At 43.5% G+C, this 27,356-nt stretch overlaps 1 protein-coding gene across 4 annotated transcripts in view; it reads right to left on the bottom strand.

Annotated features, from left to right (window-relative positions):
- GALNT18 (polypeptide N-acetylgalactosaminyltransferase 18) overlaps window positions 1-27,356 on the bottom strand; it is a 520,203-nt gene that overhangs the window by 30,274 nt on the left and 462,573 nt on the right. For all 4 annotated transcript variants that reach the window (XM_045016612.1, XM_045016609.1, XM_045016610.1 and 1 more), the window contains one exon: window positions 16,707-16,871. In XM_045016612.1, the coding sequence (XP_044872547.1) occupies window positions 16,707-16,871 (165 nt within the window). The remainder of the gene's footprint in view (window positions 1-16,706; window positions 16,872-27,356) is intronic.

Below are 27,356 nucleotides of genomic sequence, written 5' to 3'. Positions count from 1 at the left end.
TGGCAACTGTTTCTCACAGGAGTATCTGTGCTGATAGGCAGGTTGTCCTGCTCTTTCTGGCTGACTGTAGGAGGATTGACTGAGTGTGAGCTTCCCCGGTGGTGAGCTCAGTAATTATTTGGGGAATGGGTCTTCCTTAATTCTTGAGGCTGGAAGGTTCCCCGGACTGGAGGTCTTGCTTAGCTGGTCTGTCTCTGGCTTTTGGGGTGGGAAGAGGAGGGCATCCTGCCCTTATTGGTGGGTGAGGGTCTGGGGGTCCCACACTCCCATAAACAGCTTTTTGGATTCTGGGCTGGATTGACGGGCACCGTCGGGTATAGAGATAGAGTGCTGTGGCTGAGGGACTACTACTTAGTGTAAAGTATCAGAGGGGTAGCCGTGTTAGTCTGGATTTGTAAAAAGCATCTGACAAAGTGGGTATTCACTCACGAAAGCTCATGCTCCAATACATCTGTTAGTCTATAAGGTGCTACAGGACTCTTTGTTGCTTTCTACTTAGTGTAACAGCAGCTTTCTCTCCTGGCCCTTGGGTGCTGCTAGAGCAGCTGGCCGGGGGAAGGAGAGAGAGTTGCAAGGAGTTTGTCATATGCCCTCTATGCACCCTCTGCACAAATGTCCGTTTGTTTCCACAGCACACTTTCTAAAGGTATGTCTACATTACAAACCTAAGTCGACCAATACTAGTAGTAATTACTGCGGTGGTGCATGTTCACGCTACCCTCCTTGGGTCGGTGGGGAGTGTCCTCACCAGGAGCACTTCCACTTATCTAAGAGGGGCAGTGTGGGGCGCTGAGAGCCTGCTGGAAACTCCCTGCCAGGAGCCTGGTTGCCTCACAGGCTCCTGGGCTCCCAGCAGGCTACCCCTGCCCCCGTGTGCCATGTTCCCCAGGGGCAGGGGGAAGCCACCCGGGGCTTCTCGCCACCGGGAGCAGGGTCTCTTCTGGCCAACCACCCCCTGCTCCCTGCCTGGCTCTCAGCAGAAAGCAGGTGGGGGGCTGCTTGGGCTTCTCACCCCGGCTCCCAGCTGGGAGTCAAGCCCAAAGCCACCCCGGCTTCTGGCCTGGCTCCCAGTTGGGAGCGGGGTCTGAAGCTCAGCTCCCAGCTGGGAATTGGGGGAAGACCCCCAGGCTTCTCACCCCAGCTGGGAGCAGGGTCCAGCCGCCCAGCTCTCCAAGGCAGCAAGGGCTTTCTTGTCAATTTCACAGCTCCTGCTATAGTGTAGATGCTGACATAATTAGGTTGACAAACTATTTTAAATTGACCTAACTGTGTAGTGTAGACCAGCCCTTAATCTCTTCCAGCCATAAGTGGTGGGAGCTTAAGTGATGCATGGAGCCTCTGTGCAGAGGTGAATTTCACCCACAGGGAGGGTGTCCACTTGCCATACAAAACTGTCCACAGGTGTGTGTGAATGCCAGGAACTTTGGAAGTCTCACTGGAAGTTGAGGAAGTAATGAATAATTTACAATAAAAGCTATTCTGGTGTTTAGAATATGCATTTAAAAAGAGGGACATACGTGAGAAGGTTTGTTCAGCATAATGTATCCAGAAGCGTGTGGGAATGCTCACCTGAACAGTACATACTTCCTTAGTGCTTTTAGAAAGCTTTCAAGTTGGAATCAATAGCTGCGTGAAATGCTGCTCCTGCACGCACTGAATAAATAACTTAGATATAGCATGTGGTGTCACTTCAGAAGAGTAAATCCTGCTTTCAGCTGCACTCAAACAGCCCACTGAACTCAATAGGAACCCCACCCCACCCCACCCTAAAGTTATCTCCCAGGGCCTGATGCAAAACCCATTGAAGGCAATGGAAAAAAATCCCACTGACTTCAATAGGAGATTGGGTCCTAACAGAATAATTCAGGGAGGTTGAATAAAGGTGAGAATTAAAACATGGCAGCTTCCACAATCCTGTCACTGCTGTATTAGTGCTCCTGGTGCTAACATGGTGTTAGCTATGCCTCTTCCTAACATCCCTCCCGACACTGGCACTATGCACTGGTCCTGCCTAAAATATTAGATAAGCTGGAGAGGCAGAAGTAACAGTATGGCATGGCCTCTTTATGGCCTTTATATATGGAGGAATTTGATTTCTCTCTTCAGACAAGTTGTTCTTATTTATTGGTTTTATTTCATTTTAAATGATGAGAAGCGTTTCTCTTTTCAATTCCTGAAGGATTTGGTTTTTCATTTTAGTTTCAGAATAAGGAAAGCAGAAACCTACTAATTAAGAAGCTTTAAAAAGGGTCCTTTAAACATATAAGCATATAGACATATATACCCATACACACATACCCTTAAATACATCCCTTGTTTATCAGCAGTACTGAGATGTAGTACTGGCTCTACTAAGACACCGATGAGCTGAAAGAGTCTTGCACAAGACTTTGGGAAAGAATATGCAAAGAACAGGCTTCATTTCTGCTGCAGAAGCCTGGGGCAACATGAAGCTCCCCCAACACTTTTCATGTCAAATGAATCAGTTACAGAGGGTATCTCCAAGAATCATCTAATTGACTGCCTACACAGCCGTCAGTCTGGCACCATGCACAATGGTGTGATAATCATAGAATCAGAGGACTGGAAGGGACCTCGAGAGGTCATCTACTCCGGTCCCCTGCACTCATTGCAGGACTGAGTATTATCTAGACTAGAGGTGGGCAAATTATGGCCTGTGGGCCACATCTGGCCTGCGGGACACTCCTGCCCAGCCCGAGCTCCTGGCCCGGGAGGCTAACCCTCGCCCTCTCCCCCGCTGTTCCCCCTTCCCCGCAGCCTCGGCTCACTGCACCGCCAGCGCAATGCTCTGAGCAGCAGGGCTCTTGCAGAGCTGCAGCCTGACCCGGTGCTTTGTGCTGCACGGTGGCGTGGCTGGCTCTAGCGGGTGCCTGTCCTGGTGCTCTGGATGGCGCAGCTGTAGCGCTGCCAGCCACCGGTGCTCCAGGCAGCCCGGTAAGGGGGCAGGGAGCAGGGGGGTTGGATAAAGGGCAGGGGAGTTCGGGGGGGGTCAGGGTGTGTCGGGGGGAAGATAGGGGTCGGGGCGGTCAGAGAACAGGGGGGTTGAATGGGAGCAGAGGTCCCGGCGGGGGGAAGTCAGGAATGAGAGGAGGGGTTGGATGGGGTGGCAGGGGGCAGTCAGGGGCGGGGGTTCCAGGCGTGGTCAGGGGACAGGGAGGGGTGGATGGGGCAGGGGTCCTGGGGGGGCCATCAGGGGGCAAGAAGCAGGGGGGGTCAGATAGAGGGCTGGGGCCTGGCCACACCTGCCTGTTTTGGGAAGCACAGCCTCCCCTAACTGGCTCTACATACAATTTCGGAAACCCGATGTGGCCCTCAGGCCAAAAAGTTTGCCCACCCCTGATCTAGACCATCCCTGACAGGTGTTTGTCTAACCTGGTCTTAAAAATCTCCAATGATGGAGATTCCACAACCTCCCTAGGCAATTTATGCCAGTGCTTAACCACCCTGACAGTTGGGAAGTTTTTCCTAATGTCCAACCTAAACCTCCCTTGCTGCAATTTCAGCCCATTGCTTATTGTCCTATTCTCAGAGGTTAAGAAGAACCATTTTTCTCCCTCCTCCTTGTAACAACCTTTTATGTACTTGAAAACTGTTATATTCCCTCTCAATTTTCTCTTTTCCAGACTAAACAAACTCCGTGTTTTCTAGACCTTTAATCATTTTTTGTTGCTCTTCTCTGGACTTTCTCCAATTTGTCCACATCTTTCCTGAAATGTGGCACCCAGAACTGGACACAATACTCCAGTTGAGGCCTAATCAGCGTGGAGTAGAGCGGAACAATTACTTCTCGTGTCTTGCTTACAACACTTCTGCTAATACATCCCCGAATGATGTTTACTTTTTTTGCAAGTGTTACACTGATGACTTATATTTAGCTTGTGGTCCACTATGACCCCAGATCCCTTTCCGCAGTACTCCTTCCTAGGCAGGCATTTCCCATTTTGTATGTGTGCAACTGATTATTCCTTCCTAAATGGAGTACTTTGCATTTATCCTGATTGAATTTCATCCTATTTACTTCAGACCATTTCTCCAGTTTGTCCAGATCATTTTGAATTATAATCATATCCTCCAAATGACTTGTAACCTCTCCCCATTTGGTATCATCCGCAAACTAATGGTGGACAACAACTGGTTATAATGGGGATTAGTCCTCCTTCACTGAAGAAGTTGGCTAGATTTGCATGACTCCTGAGCATTGTGTGAGGCTGCTGGTTGCCTCATGCAGTGGTCTGAATGGGACTCTGACCTTGGTTAGGCTTTGGAAGGGCTGTGATAATCCAAGCTAATTAGGCCTGGGCAATATTAGAATACTTTGGATTTGAGTATTGAAAAGGAAGGTCATCGGTGACAGCTTGACGTTATATAGCCTTCCCCTTTGTTCACTGCTGCCAGGACAGGTTGCCCTTAGTAGATATCTTGTTTAAAATAATGGTTTAATAAAGTTGATTCCACTTTGGCTACATGTTTATTCTTGTCTCTGTCCTCCCACTCCTTACCATTTGCAGTAATCACTAATTGCTCTTCTGGAAGGCCCTGTTTATTTCTGATTAAGTGAAAAATGGCGATAAGTATTCAAAAGTCTGATGGCAGCTCACCTCTTTCAGTGAGAGACACAAGGTGGCTGAGTCCAATAAAGGTGTTGGTCCAATCAAAGATATTCCCTCACCCATCTCATCTCTCTCATATCTTGGACCCAGCACAGTTACAAGTATTTCAGTTCAAGACAGCAGTGCTTCCAAAAAAGTATTTGCCTAGATTAGACCACCACCTGACAGACACTCTGAGCAATAAACTTAGTGAACATTACGCACTTGAGTGAGTCTTTCCAGTGTTAATTTTCATAATTTGACATAATTACAGAGATAAACACTCGACGAAGCCTTGGGAGCAGGAGTGTCACTGAAGCCTACACTTCATCAGCTCACACTGCATTTAGCACATTTATAAAGCTGTAGACTAGTATGGAAATCAGCTGAGGGTCAGATCAGCTGGATCATGATTAAATACCCATCGTATAAGAGTTTGAATGACTTGAGTGCTCCAGGAACTTTTGTCTTGCAACAAAAACAAAACAAAAAAAGCCCCACACCAATTTTCCTAATGTTTATATCCAATCACTTTTCACATGTAGGACCATATGTTAAAATGATTTTCAGATACAGAGGGACAGATTTTCCTATCATCAGTTCTATATCAATCTAAGGCCTGGTCTACACTAAAAAGGGGGTTCGAATTAGGGTACGCAAATTCAGCTATGTGAATTGCGTAGCTGAATTAGAAGTACCCTAATTTGAACTACTCACCCGTCCAGACGCGGCGGGGTCGAACTCCGCGGCTCCAAGGTCGACTCCGCCACCACCGTTTGCAGTGGTGGAGTACCGGAGTCGACCGCGGCACTCCCGGAGTTCGAACTATCCCGTCTAGATCAGACGCGATAGTTCGAACTCCGAGAAGTCGAACTCACCGCGTCGACCCGGACGGTAAGTGTAGACTAGCCCTAAGTCAATCCTGATTTACACTGGGGTGAGACAGACAAGATTCAGACTCAGCCCTTTACACTTGTGAGGCCCATACTGTATATTTATGATACTTAGCATCTATGTGATTATGGGAAGCCAAAAGGTTTTGCCTACATTTAGAAGCAACTTTTGAATATTTGGTACAGAGACTTAACCAGAATAAAATCTGGTAGCAGACTTTCTATGGAGAGGCAGAGGGAGCTTTGCTATCAGTTACATTCGTGTAAAACCAGAATAACTCCACTGACTTCACTAAATCCACTAATTACATCCTTCTAATTGAGATAATAATTTGGTTGATGATAAAGCCATCATGAATTACATTTTAAAAATGACTATATTGAAGTACTGTACTGTGGACATATCATGGGCCAAGATTTTCAAAACTAACTAGTGATTTGGGGTGCCTTACTTGTTGAGTGCCAAAAACAAGACACCTTAAACAGGTCACAATTCCAGAGGGTGGATGATGCTCATCACTTATTGAGAATCAGGTTCCTTAAGTGTGCTCAAAACTGAGGTGCCCAAAAATCACTAGGCGCTTTTGAAAATCTCGGTCACGTGTTTAAAAATATTAATGCATTATTATGTTAACAATAAAAATCACCTACGGAGAATTTCTGGACACTGAATAATTTAAAACTCTTATGTTCCAACTAAATCTGAAACTTCCCAATACACATATTAATAGAAAAATAATACTGTATAATAAAAATTAACTTACTCCTTATACTACCTACACTTGTGAAAGTTGATACATTTGTACATTACTATAGTTTCTTCTTGATCACTCCTTTTATCCCTTATTTTCTTAGAAATTTGATTACTCATGAAAGAGGCCAGATTTACAGAACTTTCTCAAGGGCAGTGCAAGACTGGGAAATCAACTCCTCCAGGAGCTAAAGAACTTCACAAACCCCATTATCTTCCACTCCAAGTGCCAGGCACATTTCTTTGATCTTGCCTTCTCTAGCATAAATACATAGCAACTGATACACTAAAACACAACAAAAAACAAACAGACCCCTGAAAACCCTACCAAACCAAGACACTGCACTGCACATGCTTCTCTCCATGGGGAGAAGATGAGAGAACAATATATGACAGATATCTGGTCACCTTATGTAATGAACTATGGGAAAGCGCTCAGATACAACACTGATGTGTAGTATAATAACCCATATGGAACAGAACAGAATAAAATAGCCCTGGAAAATGAAGCCCTCTAGTTGTCCAGGAGAAATGAGGCATAGCCAATGGCAGTGTAACCTTCCCCAAGCTATCTCTTCAATGTGTCTTAAACCTGACCTGGTAGGACCTCCTCAGAGTGAGAGGGTAGAGCAATTTTTCTGTTGAGATTGCCACAGGACAGCTATAATATACTAAGAAACATCATCATCTATGCACTAACCCGGGTCTAATTCACACCAGTACTTCGAAGAAGAGATGGGTTCAAGTCACCACATTCCGATCCACATCTTAATATTCTTAATTCAGGACTGTTTAGAGGATCCAGGGTTCTGGTTTAGCCCATGATAAACATAGCAACCATTTGAAAAATGAGAATCTGGAATCAGCTTTGGCTCTCAAACCACTCAATGTTTCCACCTGTGTTTGTATACGTGGCTTTGATTTGGGCCTATTTCTGGTTAGATGTAAATGACTTCATGTTCTAGAACCAGTTCCCTGTGACATCCAGTCCATTGTTCTCTCTCAAATATTATTGCAGTTTGGGATGGAGAATTAATTTCTGCATCTTCCCTTCTAAATGAAAGACTAATCACTGCTGGATTTCTATTTGCCCCGCCTTTACTACTTCTTCATACTCTACGGTGCATTAAAATAATAGTGCGGGAAATAAATGAGCTCAATCCCCTTGTTATAAAAGGAAGGAGGTTGCTTGCAGAAAATTTTCTATAAAGGCCCCTTTCCTTTGTAATGATCTGCCCCTCAGGGCTGAAATAGCCCAAATTTGTTGATCTTCCAGGCATATTACAAAGGCCATCTGTAGTGAGTCGGTGTGGCTCCCCTCCTGCCTAGCAGAGGGAGCGCCCTTGCAGACATCCAAGTGGGCGGAGCCACCACCACCTGTCCCCGCCCCCCGGAAGTCAAGGGCAGGACAGGAAGTAGAAAAGCTGGCCACCAGAGCTCAGTCAGAGCCCAGCCGCCGCCGGGAGCAGACGTGCTGGCGGGAGCTCCTGACTGGGAACCCTCCAGGGCCCGAGGCAGCTGTCCTGACTGGCCGGAGCTTCCCCGCGCCCACTACGAAGAGGAGCCACCGGAGCTTCCCCATGTCCGCTACTGGGAGGAGCCGCTGGAACTCCCCTGCGCCCACTATGAAGAGGAGCCACCGGAGCTTCCTCATGACCGCTACTGGGAGGAGCCGCTGGAATTCCCCCGCGCCCACTACGAAGAGGAGCCGCTGGAGCTTCCCCGTCCCTGCTGTTACCCGGAGGAGCCGCCCGAGCACGCCTGGCCGGACTTCCCCGGGGAGCTGCCAGACCTGCCACCAAGCCCTGGTCCTGAGGAGCCTATGCTGATTGACTGGCCTGGAGCTGGTGCCACGGACGAGGTAGGCCCTGAGGGGGAAGGTGGAAGTAGCCCGGGGGTAGCCGACCCCTGTCAGGCTGCAGACGCAGAGGTCCCGATGTCAGTGTGTTGCGGTCAGGACCCCATTGACCAGCAGCGGTGATAGCCGCTGCTAGGGCCCCGGGCTGGGACACAGTGGAGTGGGCGGGCCTGTGTCCCCCCTGCCACCCCACTCACGGGTGGCAGTTTTCCCCCTCACCCAGCACTCAGGCGTAAGGACCTGGGCCTATACACCTACTGTTCGCTGCTTAGCCCCTGCTCCAAAGGGCCTGAGCTTCCTGACTGTTGGTTTGCCGCTCAGCCCCTGCTCCAATACTTAATATTTAAATAATACCACATTTTCCATCATTAAACTAACATAATGAAAGCATCCCACTAACTGCAAATAGAGAAAACGGGGAATGCTATCTAACTGGTACTTTTTCAAAAAGTTGCCGTTTTATCCACGTGAGCCTATCAATTTTCACAGAAACTTAAAATGTAGTGGTAAAACTGAAGATACATTTTGATGTCCTTGTTGTACTATGGATGAGAGTTTTGCCTCTAAAAATGTAAGGTGTGTTTTGCAGGAAGTTATAGATGTTTTCTCATTTCAATTCCAAGACATAGGCCTGGAACCCAGGACACGTGCATTAGTTTTGCACTATTCTGGACCTTTCTGTCCTCCTATAAGTTTACAAAACCCATTACCTTCATGAGGTAATTCTTCCCCCTCCCATTTTTTATGACCTGCATTATCAGAGTTCCCTGTGGGGATCATTGCCATGTCTCAGAACCTACAGAAGAGCGAGCCTATGCTTGCAGTCTTTAGGTGGGGCTATGAAATCCTATGGCCAGAAGCCAAAAACTACATTTAAAAATACATTAATAGTTGAACAGCTCCAGGTCTAAAAGTGCTACATGAACATCAACGCCTACAGTCCCTGTGCAGTAGTCCTGATCACTGTGTAACATAAAAAAGTAAAGGCAGGAGCTTTCAAAATGTAGTAGAAGAAACAACAATGCTTTTCAGATTTTTTTAAGACACCTTCCAATGTGTTCAGAGAAGTGTACTCATTTTACCAGATTAAATGTGAGCAACTAGAACACAATGCATCAATTTATCTTGGCAATCCTTGATTACTCTCATTAGTTTTCTTGTAGCTTACAGCATGCAAAACCTACTTTGCATCACATTATGTGTGCAGAAACTACAACTCTTTAATCACTCTGGGTACTAACAAAACAATCCTTTCTGAACAGCATGCCTTTAATTAATTTATCATAAAGAGACAAAAAAGTGGTTCCCTCTTCTCTTCAGAGGAAGTTAGGTTGTGGAAATTAACACTGGACTCCTTGGAATATTTACAGCACAGTATGGTGCTTCCACTACAGAATGGAAATATAGAAGGGAAAAGAAGACACAAATTCCTAACAAGGTGATTAAGAAATTTTTGAAGTTTATGTTTTGTTCTAGATTGTTGAGGATGTGGAGAGGAGGGTTAATTAAAACTGTTAATTCAGCACTTTTTACTCTAACAGCAAACATATGGGCCCACAAAATCAATTCTAACATATATAAATCAATCATACCAAATTCATCAGTTTTTTGGAGCAGAGGCAATGGATTCTTTGGCACCAAAGGGTCAGGTCATCTGGAGCAAGGACCATACAGCTGAATGTTAATCAGTAACATTACTGTTTTTTAAAACAGAGTTTGAATAAATCTGTTACTACAACCCATTAAAAGAATGTCCCAAAACTAAGCAAGCAGAACACTACAATGGAGAGCCTCCTGAAGCTTGGTAGAATGAGGATAATCAATTGGACAATGTAATACCAGGGTACAAAATATATAGGAATGACAGAGTAAGTCATGCTGGTGGGAGAGTGGCAATATATGTTAAAAAAAGCAGAGTTAAATAAGGTGAAAATCTTAAAAGAATCAAACTGTACAACAGAATCTCCAGGGACAGAAATTTCATGCTTGCATAATAAGTGGAAAGCAGTAGGAATATACTACGGACTATCTGCCCAGGATGGTGACAGTGACTGTGAAATGCTAAGAGAGGTTAAAGAGGCTACAAAAATCAAAAAATGGAATAATAATGGGTGACTTCAATTATCCTCATATTGACTGGATAAATGTCATTTTATGGCATGATGCAGAGGAAAAAAATGTCTAGATATCATAAATAACCGTTTCTTGGAGCAGCTAGTCCTGGATCCCACAAGAGGAGAGGCACTTAGACTCAGACTCAAGGTCAGAAGGGACCATTATGATCATCTAGTCTGACCTCCTGCACAATGTAGGCCACAGAATCTCACCCATCTACTTGATTTAGTTCTAAGTGGAAAACAGGTTCTGGTCCAATAGGTAACTACAGCTGAACTATTCACTAATAGGACCATCATATAATTAAATTTAGCATCCTTATAAGGGGGAAAATACCAAAAGAAAAGAAAAAAACAAAAAACAAACAAACAAACAAAAAAAAACAACAACCCCTACCACCACTGTTACATTTAACTGTAAAAAGGGGAACTACACAAGAATGATGCTGCGAGGTAGATGGAAATTAACAAGAGCAGTCACACTGTTAAAATGCCTGCAAGCAGCATGAAGGCTACTTAAAAACACTGTAATAGAGGCTAAGACTAATTGTATACCCCCAAATAAAAAAATGATAGTAAGAAGACCAGAAGAATGAATGCCACTATGGCTAAACAGCAGAGTAATCACAGTATGATAGAATCATTGGGTTAGAAGGGAACGCAAGGGTCATCCAGTCTAACCCCCTGCCAAGATGCAGGATTTGTTGTGTCTAGACCAGGGGTCAGCAACCTTTCAGAAGTGGTGTGCTGAGTCTTCATTTATTCACTCTGATTTAAGGTTTCGCGTGCCAGTAATACATTTGAACATTTTTAGAAGGTCTTTCTATAAGTCTATAATATATAACTAAACTATTGTTGTATGTAAAGTAAATAAGGTTTTAAAAATGTTTAAGAAGCTTCATTTAAAATTAAATTAAAATGTAAAGCCCCCCTGGACTGGTGGCCAGGACCTGGGCAGTGTGAGTGCCACTGAAAATCAGCTCGCGTGCCGCTTTCGGCACCAGTGCCATAGGTTGCCTACCCCTGGTCTAGACCATCCAAGACAGGTGGCTATCCAGCCTCCTTTTGAAAACCTCCAGTGAAGCAGATTCCGCAACCTCCCTAGGCAGCCTGTTCCAAAGTCCTACTGTTCTTAAAGTTAGGGATTTTTTTCCTGAGCTTTAGTCTAAATCTGATATGCTGTAGTTTGAACTCACTGCCTCTTGTCCTGCCCTCTGTGGCAAGAAAGAACAACCTTTCTCCCTCTTTTTTATGGAAGCCTTTCAAGTATTTGAAGACTGCTATCATGTCCCTCCTCAATCTCCTCTTTTCAAAACTAAACATACCCAGTTCTCAATGGTGGGTTTAGAGTTAGTGGGGCCCTGTGCTCAGCTTCATTTTTGGGGCCCCTACTTGGGACCCAGCCAAGAAAAAGAACATTCTCTCTTATCTCCCCACCACCACCATTTTTCATTCATCCTCCTCCTATAAGTGATAGCAAGTAAATGAAAATAAAGTGAGGTACCTTGATTGTTTTTGTAGTCTAACTTATTTTTCCACAGACCACTTGAAAATCACTGAGGGTCTCGGCGGACCACTTAATGATCTTTCCAAATATTGGTTGTACCGTTAGCTAACTATTGTAAAACGCTTTGGATAACAGTGCTTTATAAAAAAGAATGTAAAAAGCACTGGGGTGCAGGGTCTGGGAGGAAGTTAGGGTACAGGAGCGGGCTGGGGGTTGGGGTGCAGGGTCTGGCCAGGAGTTAGGGTGCAGGAGGGAGCTCAGGGCTGAGTCAGGGGGTTGGGGTGTGGAGCGCTTACCTAGGGAAGCTCCCATTTGGTGAGAGGGGTTCAGGTAGGGATGTGGGGGGGACAGGAGTCAAGGAGGGCAGGTGGCTGGTCGTGTGTGGGAGGGTGCAGGAGTCAGGGAGGGCAGGTGACTGTGTGTGTGTGAGAGGGGGTGCAGGAGTCAGGGCTGAGGATGTGTGAAGGGGGTGCAGGAGTCAGGGCATGGGGGGCTGGGAGTGTGTGAGGGGGTGCAGGAGTCAGGGCAGGGGGCTGGGGCTGCGTGAAGGGAGTGCAGGAGTCAGGGAGGGCAGAGGGCTGGGTGTGTGTGAGGGGGTGCAGGAGTCAGGGCTGGGGGTGCAGGGTCTGGGAGGAAGTTAGGATGCAGGAGGGGGCTCAGGGTTGGGGCAGGAGGTTGGGGTGTGGAGTGCTTACCTGGGGCAGCTTCCATTTGGTGCGAGGGGTACAGGTGGGAATGTGGAGGGGTGTCAGGAGTCAGGGAGGGCAGGGGACTGGGGCAAGTGAGGGGGTGCAGGAGACAGGGCAGGGGGCTGGGGTTGTGGGGGTGCTCCCAGCCCCCTGCCCCATCCTAGACCCCTGCCCTGAGCAGCTCCCTGCCCCACCCCACCCCTGCCCCGATTCCACCTCCTTCCCCAAGGCCCTGCCCCCGCCTCTTCTCCACCTCCTTCCCCAAACGCACTGCGGTCCCTGCTCCTCCCCCTCCTGGAATGACCTGAGCACTGGCAAACAGCTGTTTGGTGGCAGGGGAAGCGCTGGGAGGGTGGGAACGCAGCATGCTCGGGGGAGGAGGAGCTTGGCTGCTGGTGGGTGCGGAGCCTGCAGCAGGAGCCCCAGGAGCCAGCAGGACCAGGCTTCTGCCCCCACAGCTGCCCGGCCCTGGGGCACCCTGTCACTGGGGGGCCCTGTGCCAGGGCACCCCGTGGTTTACTGTAAATCCGCCTCTGCCAGTTCCTTCAGCCTTTGCTCATGTGGCTTGCATTCCATCTCTTTGATCATCTATGTCGCTCACCTCTGGATCCTTCCCAGTTTCTCTACATCGGTGACCAACACTGGACATAGTACTCCAGCTGAGGCCTAACCAACACTGAGTAGAGCAGTACTATGACTTTCATGCTATGCCTCTGTTAATGCAACCCCTAAAATTGCAATTGCAACAGCATAATGGAGGCTTCAGAGGCAAAAAGGCATTCTTGAAAATATGGAAGTCAAATCCTACTGAGGAAAAATATGAAGCAGCATGAACTCTGGCAAGTAAAATGTAAAAGTATAGTATGGCAGGCCAACAAAAATTTGAGACAACTTGCTAAAGACTCAAAAAATAACAGTAAAACATTTTTTAAAGTACATCTGAAGCAGGAAGCCTGCCAAACAGGCAGTGGGTCCACTAGACAACAAAGGTGTTAAAAAGAGCATTCAAGGAAGCCATGGCCATTGCAGAGAAGCTAGATGAATTCTTTGCATAATATTCATTGCAGAGAATGTGAGGGAGATTCCTGCATCACAACTATTCATTTTGGGCAATAAATCTGAAATATTGTCTCAAACTGATGTGTCAATAGAATAGGTTTTAGAACAAATTGATAACAACTGTAGTAAGTCACCAGGATCCGATGGTATTCACCCAAGAGTTTAAAAGGAACTCAAATATGACATTTCAGAACAACTAACCGTAGTACAAAACCTATAACTAAAATCAACCTCTGAACGAGATGACTGGAAGATAGCTAATGTAACACTGATTTTTAAAAAGGACTCCAGAAGAGATCCTGAGCCTAACTTCATTTACAAAGCAAATTGTTAAAAACCATAGAAAAGAACAGAATTATCAGACACATACATAAATACAATTTTTTGAAGAAGAGTCAACATGGCTTTTGTAAAGGGAAGTCATGCCTCATTGATCTATTAGAATTCTCTGAGAGTGTCCAAAAGCATGTGGATAAGGGTGATCCAGTCGATAAAGTATACTTGGATTTTCAGAAAGCCTTTGACAAGGTACATCACCAAAGGCCCTTAAGGAAACTAAGTGGCCACGGGATAAGAGGGAAGATCCTCTCACGAATCAGTAAGTGGTTGAAAGACAGAAAAAGTGTAGGAATAAATGGTCAGTTTTCATAATGGAGAAAGTAAACAGTGGGGTCCCCCAAGGGATTTGTGCTGTTCAACATTCGTTAGTGAACTGGAAAAATTTGCAGATGAGGAGTTGCAGAGAGATCTTACAGAACTGGGTGACTAGACAACAAGATGGCATATGAAATTCAGCACTGGTAAATGAAAAGTAATGCACACTGGAAAAAATAATCCCAATTATACATATACAATGTTAGATTCTAAATTAGTACTAAAACCCAAGAAAGAGAACTTGGAGTCATCATGGATAGTTCTCTGAAAACTTATGCTTAACACTGATCAAAAAGGCTAACAGTATGTTAGGAACTATTAGGAAAGGGATAGAAAATAAGACAGAAAATATCATAATGCCATTATTTAAATCCATGGTGCACCCACACCCTGAGTATTGTGTTCAGTTCTGGTTGCCCCATCTTAAAAAAAGACATAGTGGAACTGGAAGCAGTTCAGTGAAGCTAATCAATGGCTTTCATACTAGGAGAGATTAAAAATATTAGGACTGCTGAGCTCAGTAAAGAGACGAGACGCAGGAGGATATGATAGAGGTCTGTAAAATCATGAATGGCATAGAAAAAGTGAATAGAGAAATCTTACCTTTTCACGGAATACAAAACCCAGGGGTCACCAGGATAAATTAATAGGCAGCAAGTTAAAAACAAACAAGAAGTACTTTTTCACACAACACACAGCTAACTTGTGGAACTCCTTGCCAGGGGATGTTGTGAAGGCCAAAAGTACAACTGGGTTCCAAAAAGAACCAGATAAGTTCATGGAGGATAGAACCATCAATGGCTGTTAGCCAAGAGGGTCAGAGACACAACTCCATGCTCAGGGTGACTTTAAACCTCTTACTAGAAGCCGGGAGTAGAAGACAGAGATGGATCATTCCATATTTTCCCTGTTCTGTACACTCCCCCATATACTTTGGTACTGGCCACTGGCGGGGACAGGATACAGGACAAAATGGACCATGGTCTGACCCAGTATGATAGCTCTTATGTTCTTATATTCATTTTAAAATATTGTTAAATATTATGTTACAGGCCAAACTTAAATGTACAACAGTAAGGACATTGTAAGTGTTAAGGGTAGTTAGCATGAGCAACTCCATTTTGTAAGTTTCCCTATTTTGTATCCATCATTAACTAAAAACGGGCACATCACATACACAGCTCCCAAGGGCAGCATTAAAAAATGATAAAGTCAGGAACAGGAAAGAGGATAGGAACACAGCTGTAGTAACATAATTAAGGAAAAATTCTAGCATGCAAGGTAACAGCTGGACTGCGCACTAGCCAGCACGCGGACAGTGATTAACTGTAATAGGCTAAAGATAAGAAAATGGCTTGTTTATTGGTTAAGGCTTCCGATTCACGAGGGTAGCATGCACTCCTAAAAGGTATATAACTTCTATGTAATCTGTAGCCTGGGTCTCTCCCTGACTAGCAGGGGGACACCACGTTTGAACGTTGTTTGAACCTTGCGCAATAAAACTTTGTTATTTGGACACACTGTAAAACTTTGGTTTTTGTGCCTCAGCCTAGAAACGAACGGTGCGTGGCCTACAGGTATAATTCGCAACATAAGTGAAGGCTATGATACCACTTTCCTGTCAGCCCAGGCATTTGATGACTGCCACTCGAGTACTATCCTTTAAAAACAATGATCATGGCTTCCTATTAATTATAATAAAAAAATCATTAATATATGTTAGTGACCATAAAGTCCAAATGAGCACTGCACTAATTGTAGTCACTCCAGTTAATTGCAGGACGTTTCTACTGCAGTTATTACTGAAGCTTCAATTGCTGGTTAAACGTAAGATGAAACTAATGAGCAGGCAGCAAAAATACTCTGCAAATCCACATGAAGTGGAGCAGAAGAGACCAGGAGTCACAGCTGAGGTTATGCACTTAGGGTGAAATTCACCCTGATGCAGAAGGTGAGCACACAGGTCTATGCACCACTTAAATTCTCCAAAAAGGCCCTTGGTGGGACTTAAGTGATGCACAGGGTTAAATCTCACCCTAGGTTCTGAGGGCCAATACTGAGTCCTGTGGAAAGCCTCAGTAAGCTGTTTTTGCAGAGGGCAGTTCTCTGCAGAAGATCCTTGATGAAAAGCGAGCCCCAAAATCTTCGCTGCACAATGACACACAGAGAGAGCAGCTGGGGAGCACTGCTTCACAGCCCACATTCTATGGCTCCTCATGTGGTGGATTTTGGAAAGGGGACCCTCCAAATGTGATAGGCTGCTCAAGGAGGGCACACCGCCAATGTCTGGAATTTGATATTCTGCTATTACGTTTTTGACAGGTGAGGACTGCTGCATGGTGCAGTAAATTATGTTTAATAAACTTTGAAGACCACCATCCAAGAGCTTTATAACTGCCTGAGATATCGGCTATCAGGATCAGATATAAGTATGGCTCCCTGGCATGCTGTACAGAAACCAAGCATACACCCAATTCAGTTCTGCTGGAAAACAGAGTATTCATGTTTCAGGTATAGAAACAAAGCTGATCCCTTTTGAACCTTCTGAAATGTGTTTTGAGGAAGAATTACCTGAGTAAATTGCCAGTAAAGCTTCATCCTCTTGGCTTTGGCATAATTGCATTCAATGAGTCTGGGCCTGCTGTTCACATCCACCAGGCATCTGTTGTCATCATCATCAATAGTGGGACTCAGAACACCCACATGGATCTGCTGATTACTTGTATAATAAACATTCTGCAAGAGAAAGCACAAAACAAGACTCATGGCCTGAAGATGGAGGAGCTATTTCTGTCAAAGCTAATAACAGCAAGAGTTAATAAACTGACGAGAAATGAACTATCATCTTGTCCCCTGTTGGCTTGTAAATCATTTTATATGTAGGAAATGATTATATGTAAAGGTAGTTTTAAACTATCTACAATTGCCAGGTACCTGGTGAATAGGGGGGTATGTGAATATTACAAAGCATTTGCTGATGACATTTTTCTCTGGCCGTGCAGATTTGGGCTCAGAAACAGCAAGTTGCTATAAGTGGTAAATTTTCCAGCAGGAAGTGGGGTCAGTTTGGGAACTGCCATCATTTTTTATTAGAATAAATAATCTGAGGATAAAGCAAGATGCAGATTTGGGAGGCGGGGGAGGGAGGAGAGGAATAATACAATTGAGTTCAGAGGGATCTGGAACTTTTATGTGTCTAAGACAGTAAATAAAAAACGAAGCTTGGTGCAGATAAATGAAAATTAGTACATTTGGGACAACTCCCCAAAATGCAATGTACATGTTCAATGGATATCAGTTAACTCATTCAGCAGCCTGTGAAAGACTGAGTTATGCAAATTTCAGAACACCTGGACTCACTTTACTGAATATATATAGACAGGGCTGAATTCTTTGCTCTGGATTCACAACAGAGCATTGATCTCACAGACCCTAATGATTTTTCTGCTGTCCAAACAGTCAAGAGAATGTTTATTATCTAGCCTATTCATTTTGCCCACTAAAAATGAGAGTGGTGTGTTTGTTTTGTTTGTTTCCCCAGAGGAAGGAGGGGAAAGTGAAAAATGGATGGCAGAGGTTCTATGGTGTTCCCTTGCAAAGGTATAACATTATATTAAATGTTGCCAAGGTGAAATAAATCCAGAATTTGGGATTGTTCTGTGAAAGCCCCAATGAAGAATTAATTTTAAGGAGACTGGACCTTTCCCTTGACAGAATTATAGAAAAGGATAAAATTGCTCTTATCTTTGGCTCTATTAATTCTTTACCACCCCTTATACGGTGGGGAAAGTGTTAAAACTGAGAAGTAAAAGGGCAAAAGTCCGTAGGCAGAGGCTCTCCGAGTAGCCCCGTGTTGTCTTACTGTTGTTAATTAATAACGCTAAATCCTAGAAAAGGGGGGAGCTGGACTTTATGTACTGTGTGGTTTGAAAACGTGTCTGTTCCCAGAGCTTGATGGTACTGTATCCTGATATCTATTTATTATTAATGTTATATATAACACTGAGAGCTTGTTTTGTATGTACAGTGTGTACTGTGTTGTAAAAATCAAATAAAATATTAATTACAAAAAGAACAGAGTACAAATTAAACAGAACAGCCACGAACCATACAGACCTGGGAATGGATTTGGGGGCCTATTGTAGAAAATTCTTCAAATACATTATACCAGTGTATAAAAGGCAGGCAGGATATTGGGATGAATCAATACAGGGATAAAATACAAACCTTGCTTCTTGTTTGTGTGCAAGGCATATTGCTTGCCCTCACCTAGCATTTCTGGGTCAGATCCTCAGTTGGTGCAAATCAGCATAGTTCCATCGAAGTCAATGAAGTTATGTTGATTTGCACCAATGATTTGGCCCTCTGTTTAGTTTTGGTTCCTTTTTTTTTTTTTCCATATCAAGGATACTGGAGAGAAACCTTAGCTGGCTGAACCACGGTGATTCCAGGTGTTAAGAATCTTTGCTACAGAGAAAGATTGAAAAGGTCAGTCTTATTTTCACAGGAGAAGAGAAGAGTGAAAGGATTTAGCAGATTAATTCAAATTTCTGAACAGGGTGACTGAAACTGAATGACAAACTATAAATACTGCTGAAGGGTTCACAAAAAGAGACAGATCCATAAATTAGGAAATTAAGATTGGGCAAAATGAAGATTGCTATGATGCATTAGAAGAGCAATAAACATAAGCTTCCCAGACAGACCAGTGCGGCAAATATTGTAGATGAGTTTAAGTAGCAGCCAGACACTTTTATGGAGAGGATTGAAGGATTCATTGATAAAGCAGGGAGGCAGGATTGAGATAATCTTTAAAAAGGATTGTTAGGCCATATAGCCTTTTATGGTCCAGAATTTCTTTATGGCCCTAATGCCTGGTATCCAAACTCGTTACAGGCGGAAGGGGAAGAAAGTGCTAGTCGCCTTTTGCGATTGTTACTGATAGGAAGCTGTTTGTTAATATCATTATTCAGTATGTTGTCACCAATGTTAACAAGACAAAAGAGAAAAATATAGATAAGTAATTTTTTTTAAAAGCTACAATAAGTCACTTAAACACATAGGCCTAGATCCTTGGCTACAGCTGAGGGCTGCACTGCACAGCTAAAGTGATGTGTGCACGTAAAGGGGACTTTAAACCATTGTGTGTGCACCGTCGTTTCAATGCCCTCTTTATTGGTCAGGTCTCCCAAGCATTACTTAGAACAGCTTGAGGGCTCACACCAATCACCCCTTCTCACTACTTGAAGAGGGACAAATTCACAGTGGAACTGCAAAGACCATTTTGGAATTATACCAGTAATAAATTAGGCCTCGTAGATAGGAGTAGAATGATCCCCCTGGTTGTAGAGTACTCAGTAACTGAACCTGGAACTGGCTGTTGGCAAAGCTCTACAGATACAGATTCCAAGGCCAGAACGGACCACTGTGATCATCTAATCTGATCTCCTGTATAACACAGGCCATAGAACATCCTCAAAATAATTCTCTTGAACTACAGCATATATTTTTTAAAAATCCAATCTTGATTTTAAAATTGTCAATGAGGAAGACTCTACCATAACACTTGGTAAGTTGATCCAATGTTAATTAACCTCACGGTTAAAAATTTACACATTATTTCCAAGCTGAATTGGCTAGTTCAGCTTCCAGGCATTCAATCTTGTTAAACCTTTCTCTGCTATATCAAAGAGCCTGTTATCAAATATCTGTTCCCTGTGTAGGTATTTATAGATTGTGATCAAGTTACTCCTTAAACTTCTCTTGGTTAAGCTAAATAGATTGAGCTCTTTTGAGTCTATCACTATAAGGCATGTTTTCCAGTCTTTTAATTATTTTCATGGCTCTTTGTTGAACCTTCTCCAATTTATCAGCATCCTTCTTGAATTGTGGACACCAGGACTGGACACTGTATTCCAGCAGTGGTTGCACCAGTACCAAATACAGAGGTAAAAATAATCTCTCAACTCCAACTCAATATCATTAGCCCTTTTGGCCTCAAAGCATCATATAGGGAGCTCCTTGTTCAGGTGATTATCCACTGTAACCCCCAAATCTTTTTCAGAGTTACTGCTTCCCAGAATAGAGTCTCCCATCTTGTATGTTTGCCCTACAGTCTTTGTTCCTAGACATATGAACAAGAAGTACATGAATGTATTTTTAATAAAGATGAGCTAACAAGGTGTTGACACAGCCTCAGAGAGCTCCCCCGATATGCTGATATCATTCCACTTTTCAACCCGGTGTAAACCAGTTTAACAAAGGGGCATAAAAGAGTTGTTAAATTTTGTGATCTGAGCTATAGTGGAACTTTTAGAGACTTGGGTTGGACAAAAATCAAGAATTCCATTTTACCAAAAATTTTGAGGTTTCAAGAAAGAAAGAGACCACCACAGAATAACCATTAGGCGAGTAGTTTGTGTACTCACCTGGGATGTGGGAGACTAAGGTTCAGGTCCAAAATTAGGCAGAGGAGGAACCTGAGCCTGGATCTCCCACATCCCAGGTGAGTACCCTAATCACTGGACTATTCCATCCTGGACCTGAGAAACCTTCTTGATGTAATTTTAATTGAAACCAATTCATTTCCACAAAAAGTTACTGTTTCCACAACTTAGCATTTTTTGACACATACACATACACACACAAAAAAATTGTCAAAAAGTTCCAGACCAGCTCTAGCAGATGCACCTTTCAGCTTCTGAATATCACTCGGGAAAAGACCCAAGATATGCAGACTGAGATGCAGCAGAGATTCCATTCGTATTTGAACTTTTCTGATGCTGATCTGCTAGTTGCATAGATGCCAGTTTCTTTTTGTTTGAGTATTGAACACATCAAGTACCACCTGGCAATCTGACTCCAGTGTAACTTCTCCAGTGGAAAACCAACCACTGCTCACAGCCTGTACGTCATTTTTTATTAATGGAAAGATACAGAAACTATGGGTTTGTGTTGCCCTTGGGCAAGATGTTTTTCTTAATACCTCTGTATGAAAAAAATACCTGCACCTATATACCACAGTGATGGATACCCCTGAAAGGTCAGACTAGATGATCATAATGGTCCCTTCTGACCTTAAAGTCTATGAGTCTATGAAAGAAGACAGACACACAGCTGGCTAGATGAAATGATAGATAAGGTAAATACTGGCACTGCTGACAAATTCCTTCCACTTATCTAACATTCTGGGATTTAAAATTGCTAATAGCTAAATCCTGGTTGCCATTCCATAAACATTCTCATTCTCAGATAGGAAGAAAATAATGTTTAATTGCTAATATTACCCATTTTAAAAGGGCAATAAACATAAAAGCCATTCATTTAAGTCTGTTTGCCTGATTTTTTTCTTCTTCAGAAATATTGGTTATGAGAACTCTTTAAAAGAGATGGGGAACAATTTTGGATTAGGCTTTAGGAGAGGACTGAACTGAATTACAATAACTGTCTCAACTAATTTATAGTTTGCTTTCTTGCTTGTTAGATTTTTATTTTGTTATTGTTTTACTGCTTGTTTGAAATTAAATTGCAGACAAAATGAAATCTTACAGGTTAAAACAGTGCTCCTATTTTCTCACAAAATAGAATATAAAAAAAAGAATGTTCACAGCAACACTTATTATACTGGATCGCTTCTCTTCTTCAAGTGGATGCTTTTCACAAGCATCAATAAGCATGACAGCTACAACGCATTCCACTTCAGCACAAGACAGACTACTGAGTCACTTTTGTTTAAAGCACTGCAGATCATTCAGGAGAAATACAATTTACTGGCACATATGTTTCTATGATATTACCACACTACGTTCTCAGCTTGTAACCTAAAGGCAGACTGTAGAATTTTCAAAAGCAGCTAAGTGATTTAGGAACCTAAGTCCCATTGTCAAAAGTGACATATGCAGTTAACAGACTAACTGCCCATTGAAAGTAGGACTTAGGCACTTTTAAAAATTTGACCCATAGTTAGGAAATGCCAGTGTGACAGATTGGATCACAGAAATCCCCCTGGGAACTGCCACCTGATGTGATGGGACTTCAGAACCCTGCTTGGTTTGAGCCAGACACGCTAGCCTGCTACAAACACAGACCCAGGTCTGAACCATGTCCTCCAAAAGCTGCAGGCTTAACTGAAAACAGCTTAAGAAGTGCTCCTGTCTCCAACACTCAGGTACCCAACTCCCAATGGGGTCCAAACCCCCAGTAAATCCGTTTTACCCTATATAAAGCTTATACAGGATAAACTCATAGATTGTTCGCTCTCTCTAACACTGATAGATATGCACAGCTGGTTGCCCTCCCAACCCCCAGGTATTAATACATACACTGGATTAATTAATAAGTAAAAAAAGTGATTTTACTAAATACAAAAAGTAGGATTTAAGTGGTTCCAAGTAATAACAGACAGAACAAAGTGAATTACCAAGCAAAATAAAGACATAAGTCTAAACCTAATACAGTAATAAAACTGAATACAGATCAAATCTCACCCTCTGAGATGTTTCAATAAGCTCCTATCACAGGCTGGGTGCCTTCCTAGTCTGGGCACAATCCTTTCCCCGATACCAGGGCCGGCTTTAGGAAGTGCAGGGCCCAATTCGAACAGTTTTGATGGGGCCCTGGCAGGGATGACTAAAAAACACATGTAAAAAAAACCACATGGGGCTTGTACTCACCAGGCGGTGCGCCGAGTCTTCGGTGGCACTTCAGCGGTGGGTCCTTCACTCGCTCCAGGTCTTCGGCAGCACTGAAGGACCCGCCGCCGAAGACCCAGAGAAAGCGAAGGACCTGCTGCCGAAGTGCCGCCGAAGACCCGGAGTGCTGCCAGGTGAGTAAAAATTAAAAAGGTGCCTCTAGCCAGGGAAGGGATTCTCACTGGGCATGGGGCCCTCTTAGGCGCGGGGCCCGATTCGGGGGAATTAGTGGAATAGGCCTAAAGCCGGCCCTGCCCGATACAGTCCCTGTTCCAGCTCAGGTGGTAGCTAGGTGATTTCTCATGACTGCAGCCCCCTTTGTTCGGTTCCACCCCCTTGTCTCTCTTTTGCACAAGGCAGGAATCCTTTGTCCCTCTCTGGGTTCCCACCCCTCCTTCTAAATGGAAAAGCACCAGGTTAAAGATGGATTCCAGTTCAGGTGACATGATCACATGTCTCTGTAAGATTTCATTACCCAGTTGCCAGCACACAGGTATACAGGGAGACTTACAAGTAAACAGAACCATCTACAGTCAATTGTCCTGGTTAATAGGAGCCATCAAAATTCCAAACCACCATTAATGGCCCACAATTTGCATAATTACAATAGGCCCTCAGAGTTCTATTTCATATTTCTAGTCTCAGATACAAGAATGATACATACATACAAATAGGATGACCACACTCAGTAGATTATAAGATTTGTAATGTTACCTTACAAGAGACCTTTTGCATGAAGCATATTCCAGTTATATTATATTCACACTCAATAGCATATTTTCATAAAATTATATAGAGTGCAACGTCACAGCCAGGACATTTCATTTCCTAAGATTCCTATGTCACGGCAAATGTCGCAGTAGGCAATGTTGTATAAGCACAATAAAGATAAGGGGCCAGATTCTCAGCAGGTATAAATTGGGATAGTGCCACCAAACTCACTGGAGTTACTGTACTCTGAATTACACCAACTGAGGATCTAGCACAGAATGTCTTTACTCATCATACTAGAGCATTAGTGAAAAGCAACAACAGAATTGCCACATCACCACCACACCAAAGTGCCACTGAATTTCCAAGGGCATGTGTCTTGGTCTGATGTTGGCAGACAAGCAGATGACAAAAAACAACTCCATAGCATTATAACTGAATATGCTTAAGAGATTTTCATTACTCTAACACACAGCACTGCTGTTTCTCTTAAAATACTAACCATATTGAACAAAATATAAGGATAGCTATGAGCTCTTCAAATTCCATTTGTACTACAGTGAGGGAGTGTCTTTTGTTCAGGAAATCAATGCCGTTCCATTAAACATACCATGCAGGTGGAATTGTGGGAATCCAGGACTACTGTCAGTTAAATCTATTTTGGAAAAGCTTTACTATTCACACAGGAATCGCCCAAAGAAGTGTGTGTGGGGGGGGAGGGGTGTCATGGTCCGAGAGTGAGCAGGGCCTGAGACCCCTTTGCAGTTCCTTTTGAGTGCATTCTCAGGCAACATGCTGTGTGTCCTTCACCTACGTGGAACCCCATGGTTCACCCACTTTCAGTCTGGATTTTGGGGTTACAACCCTGCTGTTTGCAACCGTGTAAGCACAACAGGCCCAACTGTATTTGGCACCTGCAAGAAACTTCCCTCTGGGAGCCTGTGACCAGGGACTGACTAAAGTGAAGCAACACAGCTTCTTCAAAACAAACATATTGTTTGTTCACCTAAAGGTACACAACAATCAGCCTGAGTCATACCTAATGTTCATCATTTTCCTCAAAGGCTGGGAAAACTTAGCTGCCTCAGGGTATGTCCACTCTGCAGTGAAAAACCCACTGCTGGCCCCTGTCAGCTGACTCAGGCTCAGGGGCTGTTTGATTGCGGTGTAGACATTTGGGCTCAGGCTAGAGCCTGGGCTCTAGGACCCTCTGCCCAAGCATCAACAGTGCAATTAAACAGCCCCTTAGCCTGAGTCTCCCCCCCCCACACACACACACCCAGCCAGCCTGAGTCAGCTGGCTTGGGCCAGCCACAAGTTTTTAATTGCAGTGTAGACATACCCAGATTCATCCTGTGTCTCAGCCTGTCTGCTCTCAGGGAACACCCCTCCCTCTCTACAGTGAGAGATTTTAACAGTCCAGTATCCTTTTGATCTAAGCCTTGGCAAACTAGCTATGTAATTTTGCCTTGACATATCTTCCCAACTAACTGCCATCAAGTTGTTTACCCAGAGGTGTCTTATTGCTGGCCATTGTTTCCTTTGTTTGCTCTTCCTAACAGCACCTTTTCATTTAACTCCATCTAGTCAGACAGAACAATATCAAACAGGTAAACTGAAGTACATATAAATTCATAAAACATAATACAGATTTCTTCCCGGTTCTTCACTAGGGGGAAAGCTAGTCACTGGATGTTTGGGAGCGCTGGCCCTTTTTCTAAAAGAACTTTAAAATGAACAAAGGCTATGAATGGCTGGGAGGTAGAGAAGGGCATTGCTCAGGTTCCTCTAAAAACTCTTTACAATTCTTTTTCCTGTGGGTTGTGATTATTAAACTATGAAGAAAACCAGGTGCACTAGCACTTTCCCTCCCTCTATTCCAAATCTCAGGCAAGTTTGTTACTGGTGATTCTTTCTTCTTTGATCACCCAAGCTTCACCTTCTTTCAAGATGGAATCTGATGCAGAGGCCATCACGAACATTCAGAATATCATATTACTTTTATCATCATATAACTTTTCAAATTCCTCTTGAACAACGAAGATCCAGAATAAAAGGAGCGGGTTAAAGCTTTAGCATGTAAATGGGTTGGACCAGCTCACATCCTTCCTCACTTCCTTGGGATGCAAGGACTCACTCCCACTTAGCATAAGCTCTTGGAGAGAGAGTTCATACCCAGAGTCCTGGGGTGTTCTATGTATTAATTATTAAAATGGTAACAAATGGCCCTTTTGCTGACATCTACCTATTCTCTATTCTGAATATCCATGAGAGGCCAAGTCCTGTCTTCAGTTATATCCTTGCAAGCCCACTGAATTCCAATTCATCTGACTGTGGGGACAGCAATCTATCTATTAAAGAGTTCACCTTGCATCTTGTTGCTGGCATTAAATAGCAAGTATAAGTCCACTGCATGTGTGAGTACAGAGAGCAGAAACTAGACATAGCTAAGAGGAAGAGCAGCAGAGCTTGGAGAGAATTCTGTGCCTTACTTAGCAGGGTAGCTAATCAGGAGAAAATGAGAGTTATTTTACAAGAGGTTAGAGTTGGGATAATTTGCTGCTGAGATCCACAGGAATCTAGCAGATTTCCACTCCCACCTTATGTTTGGATTAATCTGACAAGGTTTAGTTTAATCTTTATTGGCAATGGCTGGGCAGCTGAGCTTAGCGAAGTACATGTTTCTTATACACATCCACCTGAGAATGATGCAGAATTTCTATCCAGGAGAAAACTTCATCCTGAAAGGCCAAGTCAATCTTTAATCCACTAAAGTTAGTGGTGAAATTCCATTGATTTCAATGGGACCAAGATTTATCCCAATGTTAATAATAAACCTTGAAAAGCCATTTGAGCTGATAAAGACTTTGCTGGCTGAAGATGGTTGCCAATCTTTGTAAATAATTCATTGGAGCTGGCTTGTCATGCAGCAAAATGTTACAGTAAGATGTCCAACTTAACACAGGATGATTATCTGAAAGATGAATAGCCAGCTCCCCACTGAAAGTTTAAAACAGAATACACCAATGTTTAGGCGAAAGCTATTCCTAATGCTTATGGCAGCTTTCCCAGATGAAATCTCATTGGAGGCTGCTATGTGGCTGTGCATTTGTAATGAACGAACATTATATTCACCAGCAATGGTGCATGATTTCTATCCTGCTTGTCTTACAACAACAGAAGAAAGTGAGACAATGGGCATGATTCACTATAGTTTTACTGCAATTTCACGCTGTTTTTGCTTCACTTAAATCAATGACCTTACACTAGCATGAACCTGGAATAACACAATTATGCAGGTTCATTTGAGAGCACTACTCCACTAGACTATTCTTGAACTGGGTTCTAGTAAGTCCAACCTTGATTAAGTTTTAATAAATTTACTGGCAGAAACTGGTAGCTGGAAATAAATTTTAAGTGGCTAACCAACTCCTGGCTGCTACTCTCCAAAAGGCCATCCAAGCCTGGCTGGAGCCCAGGTGATTTCAATGGGAGATTAACTGAGAGTTAAAGGACTTGGGTAAAATCAGAGTAAATCCCTCAGGATTTCACCTAAATAGCTTGAATTTTAAGTTTAATATTATTTTAACTGTATTTTTAAACATGTTAATTCTCCCTAAAACAATAAAAAGTGTGAAATGTAACAGATACTCCACAATTTACCAGATGCACCTTTCTGATCTTTAAAGAAGACCTTGGGTTCTGTGGTTTCCCTTATCAGTTGCTTGGCTACTTGCACTAGGCACACTGTTTATTTCAGTGTCCCTTATCACTTAGGGTGCAATTAATGAAGCACCTTTGGTGCCTAAAGTGCTGACAT

This window comes from Mauremys mutica, chromosome 4, assembly GCF_020497125.1.
Source record: "Mauremys mutica isolate MM-2020 ecotype Southern chromosome 4, ASM2049712v1, whole genome shotgun sequence".
Classification (NCBI taxonomy): domain Eukaryota; kingdom Metazoa; phylum Chordata; order Testudines; family Geoemydidae; genus Mauremys; species Mauremys mutica.
The sequence above is the reverse complement of the archived record's forward strand: the minus strand, read 5'-3'. Positions and strand labels throughout refer to the sequence as shown.